Source organism: Bactrocera tryoni, chromosome 2 (assembly GCF_016617805.1).
Source record: "Bactrocera tryoni isolate S06 chromosome 2, CSIRO_BtryS06_freeze2, whole genome shotgun sequence".
Classification (NCBI taxonomy): Eukaryota; Metazoa; Arthropoda; class Insecta; order Diptera; family Tephritidae; genus Bactrocera; species Bactrocera tryoni.
In genome coordinates, this window is record NC_052500.1 from 74380527 (window position 1) to 74397579 (window position 17053).

A 17053-nucleotide genomic window follows, 5' to 3' on the forward strand; every position below is an offset into this window, starting at 1 on the left:
CGCGACCTCTTTGCTGTCATTCGAAGCATTGTGTGTCTGACATCTTGATTAATTACTAAATAGGTGAAACGGTTTTATATCCAACATGACCTCTGTTGCTGCTGTCGGGCAAGTACTCATGCGCAAATACAGGCAAGTCGCAGCAGCTTCGTCAGTTGAAGTCTTACCGAAGTTTGCGACACTTTTGAAACCTAAGCCACCGCATCATACGTAATAATGTTTTCTGTTTCCCCCGGGAAAGTAATCCGCTGCGAGGAGAAAGTCCACACTTTCGTTATCATTGGTCTGTACAGCGACCAGATCCTGTATTAGAAACCCTTAAATGCAAAAGAAATAAAGATCTTTTCGAACTACCATATATATTCTCTTACTAGAGAGATCTCAGATGACCTTAATCGCATTCGCTTTGAAGTCTCCGATCTACCCTTTGTGAACTCATTAATACTGGAGTAGCAATATGCACATTTTATCCGATATGAATCTATTGTTGTTTTCACAATATTGAAGTCCATCTTGCTCTGACGTACCTTGACTCAACGCAGTGCGTCAACCGTCAGACAACCTTTAGATTATAATATATCAAAAATAGAAGTAAAAATATTTTCTTTTAAATCAAATTATTTAATTTAAAAGCATAAGTAATAATAAAAAATGGTAAAATATTTTTTTTAATCTCATCAGTTTTATTTGTTAAAGAGTTAAAATTTAATAAAGATAATAATAATTACAATAAAACCATTAAAAATTATTATTATTCGCTATTATAGGTATTGCCTCATTAATTAAGTTTAATGGTGATATATATTAAAATATAAATACATATATCCATATATATAAATGAAGCAGAATAAAACCGCAAAAATTTAACACAAAAAGCTTTACTAGCGCCTCAACTGCGCGCTTTATCGCTCTTTTAATGACGTAAAGTAGAGGGTTTTCCAATAAGAGTGATATGATATCTTAAAAAAAACACTCTCGTTTTTAGGAAACTAAAATGCTTTTATTATTGTACTTCATAAATCGATGAAATTAATTTTTAAATATAGCATCATTCAAATGGCCTTCACGAGCGATTTTCGAATACTTTTTTCTCTACCTCAAGTCGTATGTCATGTGTAACACATTCAACATTGTCTTATAAGGCTTGAAGAGAATCTGGTTTATTGCTAGAGACCAATGACCTCAAATGAACCCACAAGAAGTAGTCTAATGATGTTCACAGTCACAACTTTTTGGAGACTATTCAGCCCACAGTTTCTTGAAATAATTGAATTTCCAAACTTTTCTTGTATTCCCGTCTTGTTGTTCCATTTTTCACCTCACCACTGCAATCTTAGTACCACATTAGAGTTGTCTATCTTACCAGTATTTTGCTTGAAACAAAATGTTGTCAAGATCAACTTCTTCCAACTGCGGCCATGAAAAGTTGGTTATCATCGCTCTTTATCGGTATCCATAGACAATAACGGTGCCAACAGCTTCATTTCGAAAGAAGTATGGAGCGATGATTCCAACAGACTAAAAGCCATACCAAACTGTCAATTTAGAGGAATCTAATGGTTGTACGTGAATAGTTTGGGAATTTTCTTTGCAGAATCGACAGTTTTGGTTATCTACGGCACTACTCAAATGAAAGTGAGGCTCATCGGAGACGATGATATTCTTAAAAAAATCGTTATCGTTTTCAAGTTGTTCCAAGGCAAAATCAGCAAATTCACGATTTTTACGGTGGTCCAATGGCTTTAGTTCTTGAGTGAGAGGACAAAGTCAATTGAGTTTATATGGATTCAAGCCCAAATCACTTCTCAAAATCCGCCAAGTTGTTGTTTGAGACAGTCAAAATTCTTGGGAAGATCTTGGAATCGACAAATTGCGGTCTTCAGCAATACTTGCCGGAACGGCAGCAATATTTTCATTACTTTGCGATATTTTCTATCTGTTTGGCACTTGGACATTATGCGAAGCAAATGTATACTACTCAAAATTTGCAGCAAATTGATTGAGAGCAAGCACAGCGAGGACGTTTATTAGACCATAATTGGAAAAAGAAATAGCATAGGAAAAAAATTACAGTTCCTGATAAATTAAGAAGGATTGAAAGACACTTAGAAATCTTATCATCCCTATTGGAAAACCCAGTATAGTGACATTAATTGCAAGCCATTTACTTTTGAAAGCCAACAAAAAGTGCTAATTTATTATTTAGCATAATGTATGCATTGCACTTTACAACCGACTAATGAATAATTAATAAATAAAAATCAAAAGTTAAAACAAAAACATATTGCAGCATAATGAAATAGTACAAGGTACATAACGATACATAGGGTATGTATATAATAGTTAATGCATTTCAGTTATTGCCAGCAGCAACGCCCTGTGGCACTAGTCTAATAGCCGCAAAACCGCAGAAATGTAATAAAAACTGCACAAAAATTATTGAGGGAAATATAAACATGCTTTAAGTGCTATAAACCATTTAAAAAGGCATTAAAATTAGCAGAAAATAAAAGCAAAAGAGTAAAAATAAAAAAAAATTATTTATTTGTTTATTGAGCTTTTGGCAAAATAATGCAAATAAATTTTAATTACATTTTCCAAAACACACGCAGTCTTATATCCAAATATAAATTTGTATTTTAAATCAATTACAAGAAATTTAGATAAACAAGCATTTCTCATTAATTATTCTTCTTACAGAAAACACTTGCACCATATACATTTTCTATATCAGCGGATAAACGGTATATCTTATTGGCACAGAACGTCGTAAAACTATTTCGGCATTCATTTTTGGCACAATACACGCTCTTCGATATACAAACCAGGTGAGTAGCGGGAATAGTGATAGAATAAATGAAAATAAATGCTATAAAAGGCAAAAAATATAATGCTCCACAAATTATTTTAAAGAATATTAAATCGCAAATTTTTAATTAAATTATAACCAAAAGCATTTTAAATAAGGTTTAATCTTTATTACTCTTTACACCAGACAGGCAAGAAAGAGACATGTACTTCTCAACAAATTAAACCAAGAAACTTTATATAAAAGCTATGTAAAATATGAATCAGTCCTTTTCCCGTCCATCGCACTTCTTGTATGGCTTTGATGTCAGCCTTTATTTTTACGAACGCATCAACCAGCTGGGCGGCGGAACCTTCACAATTAAGGGTCCAAGTGCATCCCCTCAATTCGTAATCCTTAATACGTTTGCCATGGTCGCCGTCAAAAGGGGGGTCTCTCATCCGAGGCTTGTTGTTCCTTTTCATTGGGGGTATTTTTTATGTGGCGGGTCCCAAACCCAGCGCACAACCCTATGGATGTTTCGCCTTTTCACTTTAGCTAGCCTTCGAACGGATGTTCTTTGGATGCCCAGAGGATACTTGGTCTAAGACCGAAAGTCGTGAGCTGCTTGAGTCATATGTAAAAGAATCATTTCTGGCCACTCCCAAGTGAATGGTAATCAGAGAACTTTCCTCATTTGCGTGAACTTCTACACACGACTTGACCCTCTCTATAGATGACTCAATCCAAAAGAAAATATCAATCATGATTCGGAAGCAAATTGTTGAAAACAGATACCAAATGATGTCATTCGAACAGTTAATATTTTTTTCTACCACGAAACGTAAACTGAGCTTGATGGATGCGATGGAGGTGATGTAATCTCTGTCAACGTAGATGGATCCAAGTGCCCTGAGCCTAATCCTACAAATTGCTGGGCAAACTAGAATGAGGTGTTCTGGAATTTCCATGTCACATGTCACAGTTTGCACTAGAGGCTATGTACGTGTTGAATTAGTGTTTCTTGAACCTGCAGTGCCCAGTATAGAGCGCAACAAGTAGACGGAACTTGTCTTGGGAGAAGTTGATCATATCTCTAAACCTTGCTAGATTGTAACCTCTTAATAGTAACTTGGCATGGCGCATTCTTGTGGCCTGCTGCCAGTTCCGTTCCCTCCTCACTCTCTCCCCCACCGCAATGACTGTGATGATGGGGCCATCATCCTGGAAGCCGCCGCAGTGAGGTTACTTCGTCGGCCAGCTCATGTCCCGGCACCCAGATCAGGTGAACATCACATCGCTTTTAGTGCCACTTGACTATCGCTGAGTATAGCGATATGCTGGTTGCGACAGTTGCGTTGGAGATTGATTTCTGCACACTCACTCATGTAAAAGATTTTTGCTTGAAAGATGCTCGGAAAACATCCCATTAGTATGTACACCAATACCTTCCTGTGTTTTCGAGCCGTCGGTGTATCACTGGATAGTGCTGCCCCTCAGTAGTAGGTCAAGCGTGGAATCACTTTACTTCGCCTTACTGATGAGACTACTTTAAACTTATTTGTGAAGTTCACCCTCTTCGTAAGACCTCAAACTTGGAGAGATTTCCTTAGAGGTATCTACAAACCCATTTTACGTAGTATTTAGCGAAAGTATTAGTTTTGGGCCCACCCTAGTGTGTATATATGAATAGTGAGATGTTTGTTTTCCACACTTAAACCATACCCGGGTACTCCTCATCTAAAAATAATTTAAGTCTTTCTATTGACCTTGCATTTCGTGTTTATCTTTTTGTGTTGACAAAGCTTTAGCTAATCTTTTTCCTCCCTCTCTCGCCTATTCAATCAGAGCAGTGACCATAAATTGTGTTTCGAGGCAATGGCTTATCTCGAAAAGTTTATTCAATTTCTATTCATGTCTACTTGTAAACGAACCAAAAAGCAGCTGCTCAGCTATTGTCATTTTCTTTGCCACTCTATTTCCGTATTTTCATCTTCGCTATCCGGCACACACCCGCATATATATTGCACTATAAATAGATATACAATAACAATAAGAAGAGCGACGCAAACTGTTGACTGCCAAACTGTAGATTGGACTTCCGCAGCGCAACACAACTCATGCTCATACTTTTTTTCTATTCGTTCACTCTCTCAATCTGCTTCTTTCGTTCTTCCAGTGAAAGCATCAAATTGAAAATCGATGCACATGGCGATGAGTGGCCCTATCTACACTATGCCCGCTTCGTAAGCACTCAAGCGGCTAACAGAGACAATGCAAGCACCACCTCCAACAGCATCACAACCGGTGGCAATGCGCTAGTGATGGTTTATAACTATGACATCTACTACTGCCAAGGACCACGCTCCACCAATCATGTGTACCGCATAACGCGCGACGCAGTGCCCGGCATCGTCTACAACGGCATACCCGATTGGCTTTATGAAGGTGAGTATAATCAGTGGCCGGTGGCTGATGGCTGCTGGCTTGCATTTCTATTCTCTTTTGTACATCATTTCAATTCATTTATTCATTCTCATTGATTGCGCATACGATTAGATTGATTTAAAACGAAAATTGAATTTCCGTTTCTACTTTTTTGCTTTTTATTAATCCATATTTTTTGCTGCACACCTGCTAACCATGTCAATGGCGTGCTGGTCCTGACTGTGCTCAACAAACACACTTACACACACACGATGCGATGTGTAAATCGTAATTGGAATTTCAAAAATATGCCGCGTCCAACACGCTCTTCGATGACCACTTGTCCGATCAACCTCTTCACCGGCCTACTCATCTTTGCTGTTGTTGCTGGCCTTGCTACGGCTCCTGCTGCTGATTACAACTGCCGCTGCCTGCCTCTTGTGCTTTGCAGAGGAAATCCTGCACTCGAATAATGCAATTTGGCTTTCGGAGAATGGACACTTAATGCTTTATGGCGCGTTCAATGACTCGCTGGTGCAGGAACAACATTTCGCTTGGTATGGCACAACAAGTGGTGGCAATCCGAATGCGTATCTTTATCCGGAAATCAGATCATTAAGGTGAGCAGAATGGCATTGTGACTATGTAGAAGGCAATTTGCATTTGAAATGAATTGGTGAAGAGACTATACAAGTATATGAGTATGGAGAAGGTATTCGGAGAAGTTAATGTAAGAGCAAGGTTATACAAAGATTATAGAATTTTTGCACAAAAGCTAAGTCGGAGGAAAATTGTAGAATGAAATATCAAGATTATTTCGTAAAACATACTTTTCGTAGAAAAATTTCAATCCCGATATTTAGGGATCCCGACGATTCGGGATTCACAAGTAAAGTCTGAAGAAAATTTATGTAGATTGAAATATCAACTTTATTTAGTAAAAATGCAATCCCGAATTTGCGGGATGCAGGGGAATCGGGATTTCAAAGTAAAGCAAATAATTGAGGTCTGACGAAAATTTATGTCGATCCAAATGCCAACTTTAATAATAAAAAATACAAACTCGATTTTTCGGCATGCAGAGGATTCGGGATTTAAAAGTAAAGTCTGACGAAAATGTATGTCTAATTAAATACCAACTTAATTTAGTAAACAAATACTATCCCGCTATTTCGGGATCCTCGGATTTCGGGACTCAAAAATAAACTCTGACAACTTTAATTAGTAAAAAATATAATCCCGACTTTTGGGATCCCGGTTATGGGGTTCAAAAATAAAATTTGACGAAAACTTATTCAAAGATCAACTTTGTTTGGTAAAAAATGCAATTCCGATTTTTCGGGATCCCGCGAATTCGGGATTAAAAAGTAAAGTCTGACGAGAATTTATGTATAATTAAATAGCAACTATATTTATTACAAAAATGCAATACCGATCTTTCGGGATCCCGGTGATTCGGAACTCAAAACTGAGGTCCGGCGAAAATTGATGTAAAAGGAATATCAACTTAATTTAGTATGAAAAATACAATCCCAATTTTTTCGGAGTCCGGATTATACAGTCACGTGGTCCTGATATTGCATCTTCTATGATTACAGTAACAAGATCAAATATGAATGCATTCGGGTTAATGAACAAGTTTTTAAGCTTTTAGGGAAGTTGTTTTTGTAAAGAGATGGAATTTATAACTTCCTTTGGATCAAAAACTCTGCTTTAAAAATAATATAATGATCTTCAAGCGTCCTACTCTTATTTATCTCTTATATTTTAACTCCTTAATAGTTGCTTCAATTTCCTTATACTCGTACCTCTCACAGAGTTAAGATTTTTTTGAACATAGGAGCTTTTGCGGGGCATGAATTTCTGGAAAAAAGACATTATTGGATGGAGTAATGGGTTACCTTATGATATTGATAATAGTAACCACCCATCCATCATGTGAACAGGGTCTTCAAAAGATGAATGGTAACACTTATTAATATCATAAAATAAACCATTATTCCAGCCACTACTATTTTTTGCAAAGAAGTTCTTTCCTAGATATTCCAAGAGAGGAGAAGCAGTGCAAAATTTAAGTAAATAACCAATAGCTAGCAGGCATTCGAACATATTTATATAGTCGCAAAGCTTCACAATCTCACAGAAGTACTTGCAATTCCATATAATCACATTGAAATGTAATTATGAAATGTACTTATATTACTCAAGTAATTAAGTATGTAGAAATATGAGGTTAAGTGGCACCTGCTGTTCAGATTGTTCAGTCATTTTAATAAGCTTACAAATTGCTTATTAAATGCTTATTGAAATTCATTTAAAGTAGGCTCATCTGCAGATAGGTCACGCACACATTGACTCACTTACAGTAAGCAAATTATTACTGAGGAGCTTTTCACGAAACAACGAAATTATATAAGCCATGAACCTCGTAATGTGCTTATTAAATATTATATATTAATTTATTATGATCCTTTCAGGTTATTATTAGTTAACTACCATGCATTCCACAAATTTCATTTAGCCTAGAGCATTATGTCATAAAATATGGCAAACATTAAGTTGGCAACATTATAGGGAATACAAACCATACATACGCAAATAACGTGCAAAGGCCTGTAGCCCTCATTCAAACCTCGCACCAATTTTTCCACACTCTTTGCAAATAAAAACATTAAACACCGATATACAGTCATTTGGTGCCGTTACTGCCGAAACGAGCAATTAAATGGTTCCGTTACACATTTGCCTAAGGAAGCTTATTCACACAGCATTCAATTTCATAAGCAGTCAGATATATGCGATGAGTCATAAGCTTGATTATAAAGGCTCTAACAGAATTAGAACTATTAAGGACAACGATGCAACGTAAGCATTCAAACAAAATTATAAGCTTTTCTGAGGAATGTAAATTTAAAAAATCTTAAAAAGTTTTGAGACTTTTTTACCCTAATATGTAGAGCAATTAGATTAATAGCACTATATTTAGCAGCGCCAATTACTTTTCTCAACAAATTCATCTCATATTAAAATTTTACAAACTTCCAAAAGATCCTACTCATAAATGGAAAAGGGAACACCAAATATACAAATGCCCTAAACTGATCTTCGCAATATTTATATCTATACTCAAATTAATGAGAATCTTATTCAGAGTCATATCGTAAACAATATAAGATCACTCGTCATATTGACATTATTCCATCAAGGTAAAACTTTTCTGCTTTCTCCGCGAAAAACTGCGACAAGTAATTTAAGTAAGTAGTGAGTTCTGCATTGACCGAAACAAATGGTAGTCCAATGGTGCAAGGTCATCGCTATATGGTGGATGCATCAAAACTTCCCAGCCAAGCTCCCCAAGTTTTTGCCGAATCATCAAAGCCCATAGTGAATACTCACTCAGCATAACCTTTCGAGGCGTCAATCCTGGCTTTGCTTCACCATGCTTGTACCATGATCCTTTTCGCACATCATCGTCATATTTGATCCACTTTTCGTCTTCTGTTACCATTCGCTTCAGAAATGGTTCGATTTCATTTCGTTTCAGCAGAGAATCGCAGATTTTAATTCGCTCCATTAAATTTTTCACAGACAATTCATGTGGTACCCAAACATCGAACTTCTTTACGTTACCAGCCTTTTTTAATTGATTCAAAACCGTTTGATGATGAATGTTCAGTTCCTTAGCAATATCATAGCTGCAACTCTGTAATCTATGGGCATATTGCTGATATCGAATCATTATACCATATTGCTACCATACAAACTGAGCTATCAAAGCCAAATATTTGTATGGAAGACGGTTTTATTCGACGCGATAGCGACTTGAAATATGTAAATAGATAGGCATAGATTATTGCAAAAGCAAAAGTCGAATCTACGGACAAACTATTTAGAGGGGATATGCAGAAATGCCTTTCTTCTCACACCTTTACCTTACCTCCTTTTATATTCAAGCAATACTATAGTATTATAGTTTTGCTCATCTAACGGTTGTATGTATCACCTAAAAGTAAGTGAGATAGATATAAAGTTATATATACATATATAAATGATAAGGATGAAGAGTCCGTTCGTGCCAGCTGTCACTTAAGTAAAAAGTGAAACATCGTGATGAAACTTGGTATGAGCGTTCCTTAGTAAAAAAAAGTAGGAGCTCGAAGATAAGCGAGATCGGACCACTGCCACGCCCACAAAATGCCATAAAAGCGATAATCTATAGAGTGCCATAACTAAGCACTTAATTAAGATTAAAAAACTCTAGTTTGGCGCAGTAGTAAGGTGCACCTGTGGTCAACAAAGTTTAAAAAAGTAGGCGTGGTCTTGCCCTCTAATAAGTTTATACGAGTATGCAGATCTTCTAAACCACCAAAGCTATAACAACCACACTTGCATAGCGCATATACCATAAGAACTCCTATCGACAATGTGAAAAAGGATAAAACCTGATGATAACCTCGCTCACTCCCCATATAACGGTACAATTAAAAACTACTAAAAGCGCGATAAATTAAAAACTAAATACACCACATTCATTAAATTTTACCTCCGAGATGGTATGCGAGGGCTTTATAGGAGCCGATGTGAAAATAGGACGATAGGCCGACTCACATATCTCGGGCCTCGACAAACCGATTTTGACTAAATTCAGTACGTGCTATTCTTCTCATATTTTTATGTTATATTTCAATGGAAGAAATCGGACTACAACCACGCCTACTTCTCATATAGCCTAAATTTAAATTACACTTAATTCTTTTACTTTCCAGTACACAAATCAAGAAGTAAATAAAATAACGGAATAAAATTCTACACTAATAATTTCTTTAAAGTATGCCACACTATGACCAAAAATTGCCTAAATCCAATCAAAACTGTTCAATGCTATAGGCACCGAATATGTGGACTCCAGTATGTATAGTTGACTTTTGACCGGAAATATCGTACATATACTACATTGGATATACAACTGAAATTCAGAGAAAATCCTTTCCTGACTATAATAATTTTGTGTATCAAAAACGGGTTGAATCGGGTCTAGACTTTCGTGAGCCCTATACCTAATATAAAGGTTTAAGAACTTTCAGGTGACTTTATACTGCAAATATCGGCCATATTTCAGTTATCTTAACGAAAACTACATTATAAACATTTACTTAAAACATGAAGATTATTATATTAAATAAAGTAGTATTTATTCAGTTTAATATTATGATAGAAATGGTAAAAATTTAAATTCAACTTTTTGATATTGAAACTTATTAAATTGAAAAACACATTTTAAATCGTAGACGTGCGGGTGACAAGTATAATACTGTAGTCAGTTCCTATATTGAATAGAAAAATTTCACAAAACTAAACGATGTGGGCCAGGTTTTGAGAATCTTTCGAGAACTTCTTCCGTAGTGACTTCAATGTCATGATGTGTGTGCAGCAACGCCAAGCCGATCAATCTATCATGAAGCATGTTCGTTCTCAGCCACGTTTTCATGCGGCGAAGTGTCGAAAAAGAACGTTCATAGCTCGCATTTGTCACAGAAAATTTGCAGAATATGCGAAGAAACCTATGAATTATTTGATATAGGTCTACATCGCAGTTCTTCAACGTTTCCAATGCAGTAGTCGATAACTTGTTGTCTGTTGACTTTTGCTTCTGCCCCCAATGGCACTGCGAGTGATAAAGTTCACTTTTGAGCTTCAAACGTCGCACGACGTCGTCATTATCCAAAGGACCTTTGAATCCATCTATCAAACAGCAAATAAAATTTTCAATTTCTTTGGTTTCCATAGTACATACTTTTTCGGGAAGCAACAAACCCAGTTGAAATTCATCCAATACTTCTCTAGAAAGCGTGTCTTCAAATTTTTGGAACAACAGAGGAATATACACTGTGATCCTCTAGTATTCTTTAACTTCTGCCGCCATTTTTTTCGTGTCTGAATAAAGGGATCGAAAATATTACTCAGCTTTTTGTCTTTGATTTCGGAATGTTACGGATACAAGCAACGTATTTATCTTATTTGATACCTATTATGTTGGAAAACTTGGAGAATAAACCGCGGAGAATATATCAATCGTCGCTTCAAATTTAGTAGTTCCAGTTACGGATATGTTCCAGTTAAGTTAATATGCTTACGTTGCATTATTTATTATATTAAAAAATTCTTTTATTTTGTTTATGGAATGAAATTGCAGATTTCTGGATTATATTTCTGTTACTTAATATTTTTTCAGAACAGTAAAATTATTAATAGGCCATTAATCCCTTGAAATGAATAATCCGCCACTGGTATACGTATATATAAAATTGCTTGTATTCCGATCCTCTGGTTGTTTCCTGCAAGTTGCAAGCGTACAAAATGTTCGGTTGCACCTGAAGTTAGGCCTCTCTTACTTGTTTTAAATGTATCTTCTGAATTGCTAATATGCATTCCTATATCTGCTTCGTACACCATTTGTATAAAATTCTTCACAAAATATAATTGTTTACAGAGAAATAGCATAAATTTATGCTTCCAAAACATAACATAAAATGTATCAAAAGCAAGCACACAATAGCTTTCTGCAGCAACAACTCACAACATTACAAAATTTCCACTCACTGAGGAATTATACAGCGAAGTCAACAGAAATAAAGGTTACTAAAATGTAGAATGTACAAAAAATATTACGTTAATGCCACTGGCGAACAAGCAAACACTAAGTATATGAGTATTTAATTAGCTTTGTGAAAGCAGTAAACTAAAGCCAGCAGCGCCATGCGGTGCGACAGAGCGTATGAGTGACTTTTAATGACGACACGTGTAAGCGACAAAGCAATGAATGCTGCAAAACTAAGGTTATAAATTTGCTCTTGCAATGAGCATATGAGCTACCTCACAGCGAAATTCTAAGTGACAATTAAGCAACAGTTAAGTCAGCATTTCTATAAGTGAGTGCTAAGTTGCGACTGAAGCTAAATGTTTGGGTGTCATATACATCCACGTTAAGCAGCTGCACATTCGCTGGCATTGTATTTAACTTGCACAAATAGCATTTCTGCAAACACACTAATTATGGAATATTTATACGTATGCTTGTGTGTATGCAGATAGATAAAGCTGCTTGTGTATTTGTGTTGTATTTAAGGATTTTGACAGCAAAATTCTTGTTATGCAAATAATTTGCTGGCACAATGGCACATTAACAATTATATTTTAACACATTTGAACTTTCATACAATGTGTGTATGTAAGTGTGCATCGGTAAATGTGTTTTGTGCAAAGTGTGACTCGGTAAATATCATATAGTAAATTCAGATGTGCAATGAGCACATGCCTTTGGTTTTCCATAGTCATTTATATACACACAAATATGCATAGAAATCTATTGGAATATTTATAAATATTTGTACATATGCTTGGAAGTATTTATGCATATTTATATGTAAGTGATTCTGCATAATATCTGCTATAATTCCAAGTACATTAAATTATATTATGACTACAATGATGGTAATTAAAAATTAATGGTTACAACTGCAGGAATTCTTATCACAAAAATTAATTATTAATAATACAATATTAAGTGTAATAATATAATTTAAAGTATTACGATCATCACAACAATGTATCTCAACTTTATTTGTAGCAACAAACTATGATTACAGTAATCGTCATTACAAAATTAGTTAGTCTCAATTTTAGAATCAAAATAAACTGTTGAAGCTTAAAATGTTGGATACTTAAGTAATTACTTATAACTAACTTATTCAATATTACTTTAAATGTTGACTACTTAACGATTGCAGTAAGTACAATTACGCCAGGTTGGTAAAAGAAGACATCTTTGGCACAACGGTCGGTAAATTCAACCTCCATGATGAAACATCCCCAAGTGGGTTGATGCTGATCGACTTCGACCGAAATATGATTATCTGTAGTATTAGTGCAGCGAAAACCCACAACAACACAACACAAGGAAGGTACAACGTCGAAAAGCTGTAATCACAACGTCGACTAACAGAAATTTTCAAGACCGAAGCATACTCTTATAAAACTTCCAGAGGTGTTCTAGTAATGGATGCCCAAAGTATACTAAAATTATGGAGGAAAGACTTCTTCAATGGCAGTGAAAACATAACGCCAGGAGAAGGCGAACCCGATTTCCCAATTGATGATGATAGACCAAACGTTCCATTGCCTGACCATGAAGAAATTCGAATTGCAATTACCCGCCTGAAAAACAACAAAGCGGCGGGGGCACACGGATTGCCGAACCGGCAAAGAACTGATGAAGAGCATACAACAGCTCCTTTGTAGAATAGGGTCGAATGAAAGCATGCCCCACGATTGGAATTTAAGTGTGCCTTGGCCAATCCACAAAAAGGAAGACTCTACAATCTGCGCCAAAGACCATGGGATAAGCCTCCTTAACATGGCATATAACGTTCTATCGAGGGTATTGTGTGAACGATTAAAGCCCACCGTCAACAAACTGATTAGACTTTATCTGTATGGCTTTACACCTGGAAAATCAATAATTGACCACGTATTTAACATGCGCCGAATGTTGGCGTGAGAGAAAAACCGACACAAATCACCTCTTTGTCGATTTCAAAGCTGCTTGGCCGCGATGTCTGAATTTGGTATCCCCGAAAAATTAATACCGCTATGTAAACTGACGTTGAGCAATACCAAAAGCTTGGTCAGCATCGGGAAGGACCTCTTCGAGCCGTTCTTTTTCAAACGAGGTTGCAGACAAGACGATTCCCTTTCGTGCGACTTCTGCTATCTGCTGCTGGAGAAAATAATTCGAGCTGCAGAACTAAATAGAGATGATCCCAATTTCTATAAGAGTGTGCAGCTGCTGGCATATACCGCTGACATTGATATTATTGGAAATAATAACCGCGCCGTTAGTACTGCTTTCCCCATGCGAAACAAATGAGTCTGGTAGTGAACGAGAGCAAGACGAAATGTCTCCTGTCATGAAACAAACAGTCCTCGCAGTCGCGACTTGGCTGCCGCGTCACTGCTCACAGTCATAACACTCCAGCTCAGAAAGTATTCGACGCAGTACCCGCCGGTGGAAGCAGAAGAGGAGGAAGACCTTGATTCCGTTGGAAATACCAGGTGGAGATACCAGATGGTTATACTTGGAATATCCAATTGGGGCAGTGAAAAGGAAGAACAACTGGTGAGATGTTGGAAACTCGGCTTTAAACGCGTAAGCGGTGTCTATGCCAACAAAGAAGAATAAATTTAATAAACAAATAATGTACAAGTAATGTACTTAACATTTTTCACGAGTACGATTTCTGCAGTTATAATCCGCAATTATTTAATAAAAATAATTATGCTTGCAATAAGATCAAAGTAGTCTTTATAATTGAGTTTATAAGTCAGGAAATGATGTAATCGTAAGACAACGAATTATAATGGTCTTAATCATTGAACTTTGTTAGTCACAATTATTACAATCATATATTTTAACACTTATATTTGCATTGAAATTTAGTATGATAACATAATCGATGTAACTTAGGATTGCTCAGTTTTGGGTTTATCCAAAAACAGTTTCTGAGAAATATCTTATTCCAAAAAGCACAACTAAAACTCAAACTTGGGTACCTCTCCAGGCCCACTATTTCATATTAACCTAAACAAACTAATCTCCTAAATAATTCATTTATGTATATTTGAAATTTTACTCCCAGATATCCTAAACCAGGCACGCAAAATCCCATTGCCAAGCTACGCGTGGCCGATATACAAAATCCAGAAGATATTAAAATAAGAGATCTACAACCGCCACAAGTACTGCAAAATGAGTAAGTACAAAAAGAACAATATATATATATCTAAAATAAATAGTTATGCGCAGAGATCATAAGAAGCTGTGTTTATAAAGCTAAAGGTCTAAGGATTTAGCCAGCTGTGTTTAGAGTATTTTACATATCATCTTGAGGTTATGTCAAATAAAAAAGTTTATTGAGTACAGTTTTGTAATTTCATCGGAAAACACTGAACGCTTTAAGTAGTCTACAGAGTAATCAAATTCAACAGGACATTCATAGCCGTGTTGAGAAGTTTATCATCGAGTAATCAATCAAATTTCAGCACTACTTTATGTGGGTGCGAAAACCAGTGCATAACTATTGGCTCAAAAATTTATGTATATTTCTTCACTTAATGCTTCTGTAAAACTCCCACTATTTCTTATACCAACATAAACTTTCATTTACTATTTTTTTGTATACTTTCAACTCATTTTGTGACTGATTCGACGCATAGAGATCACTACTTTAGCAGCGCCAGTTGGGTGAGCGAAACGGAGATTTGTGTGGTTTGGCTGAATCGTCCACAGAATATTTCGGTGGTCAGCATCTGTAAGAGTCCATTGTTTATATGCGTTGAGGTAAGTAGAAATTATTAACAAAGGAGAATCAGAGATAGTGAGAGTATGAGAAAATAAAAGAGAGTGAGAGATAGAGTGAGTGCTAAATGGTATGGTCGGTAGGAGAATATACCCTCCAGGAAAGTCTAAATGAATTTTAATGTAAAGCAAATTTCGAAATATGGATCTAAATGGATCTAAAAAGTTCACTGAAAAAATAAGACACGGTAAAAATAGTTTAACCCTCTGGTTCCTAAATTCATATTGAAGGAAAAAAGTTCTCGCAATCCGATCAGAGGCTGTTGAAAAAACTTGTTCTATGAACCAACTCATCCAACATGGATATTCGACTTAACGATAAAGGTTTTTGATAGTTCTAACACTTTATAACTATATTCTCTTTGTTTCTAAGATTGTAGCTTTTCTTACACTTAGCAGCATTTTCATGACAGTAGAAATTGCAAAAATATTTAAGTAATTAAGAAAATTTCTTTCAAAAAGTGGCAGCCATCAACAACAGACGTATTACTCCGAAGTGCAGCCTTTTTCAAGAAGGTGTGCTTTCAGGCCTTGAATCTCCAATATATCATATCGTAGCGACCATCAACGCTTACAGCGTAGTCTCGCCAATGCGGAACAAGCGCTCAAGAAATGCTCCATTGTTTCCCTGGTGCCCTGCTTTAGACATTTCCTGCATTTCTTCTCGACTCGACTCATTAACAATAGCATTAAGCTACTTCCACATAAGACTTGGGTACCTAGTTAGAGCGGAGTCACTGAAAACAGTAAAGCAAATGAACTCGCAAGAAAGGCCATCCTTACCCAAATCCCGTCAGGATGGGTTTGAGTCGAGTGCTCTGCTCTTCTGGCTTCTGGGACCAAATCTACGAATCTCAGGTCAAGTTTGTGACTTCTTTAATATGTGTCGGTCTTTTTGATCAATACTAAGAGAGAACCGGCGATTCTAGCTGTGCAAGTAGGTTTATTCGTGATCAAATGTGAATGTTAGCCCGATTACCAAATCACACTACAATACAGTGAAAGTAGTCGAAATCTATTTACGAAGTCTCCAAAGTCTATAAAATATTTTATCATCCAGAGGGCGGTCGTCGTTTTTCCCTTTCCCGGTTTGGCCCCGATTGGAGATTCCAAGTGTAGCCAGGTCTGGTTACCTGTTTTTTTCAACGGAGTAGAGGTCTTCCTCTTCTCTACTCCCTCCGGCGGGTGCTGCCCTAAATACCCTCAAAGCTGGAGTTTTTTCATCCATTCGGACAACATAACTTAGCCAGCGGTGCCTTCGTTCACTACCAGACCCAATTGCTTCGCTTCTTTATCCAGTCTGGAGAAGGCAGAACTAATGGCGCTTTTGAAAGGCATTCTAAAAAGACCTAAGGTGGTGACACGTTTGCTTAATATTTTTATTTACCTACAAACGGGCTCAACTTGCGACTGCAATACCCGAA

At 36.5% G+C, this 17053-nt stretch overlaps 1 protein-coding gene across 4 annotated transcripts in view; it reads left to right on the forward strand.

Moving 5' to 3' along the window:
- The window catches only part of LOC120769223 (inactive dipeptidyl peptidase 10), a 105571-nt gene that overhangs the window by 79448 nt on the left and 9070 nt on the right, over positions 1-17053 (forward strand). For all 4 annotated transcript variants that reach the window (XR_005704834.1, XR_005704832.1, XR_005704833.1 and 1 more), the window contains 5 exons: positions 2701-2828; positions 4968-5236; positions 5667-5835; positions 14911-15024; positions 15488-15611. Coding sequence is in view for 1 of the 4 variants with exons in the window: in XM_040096119.1 (XP_039952053.1) it covers positions 2701-2828; positions 4968-5236; positions 5667-5835; positions 14911-15024; positions 15488-15611 (804 nt within the window). In the remaining 3 variants the exon portion in view is untranslated. The remainder of the gene's footprint in view (positions 1-2700; positions 2829-4967; positions 5237-5666; positions 5836-14910; positions 15025-15487; positions 15612-17053) is intronic.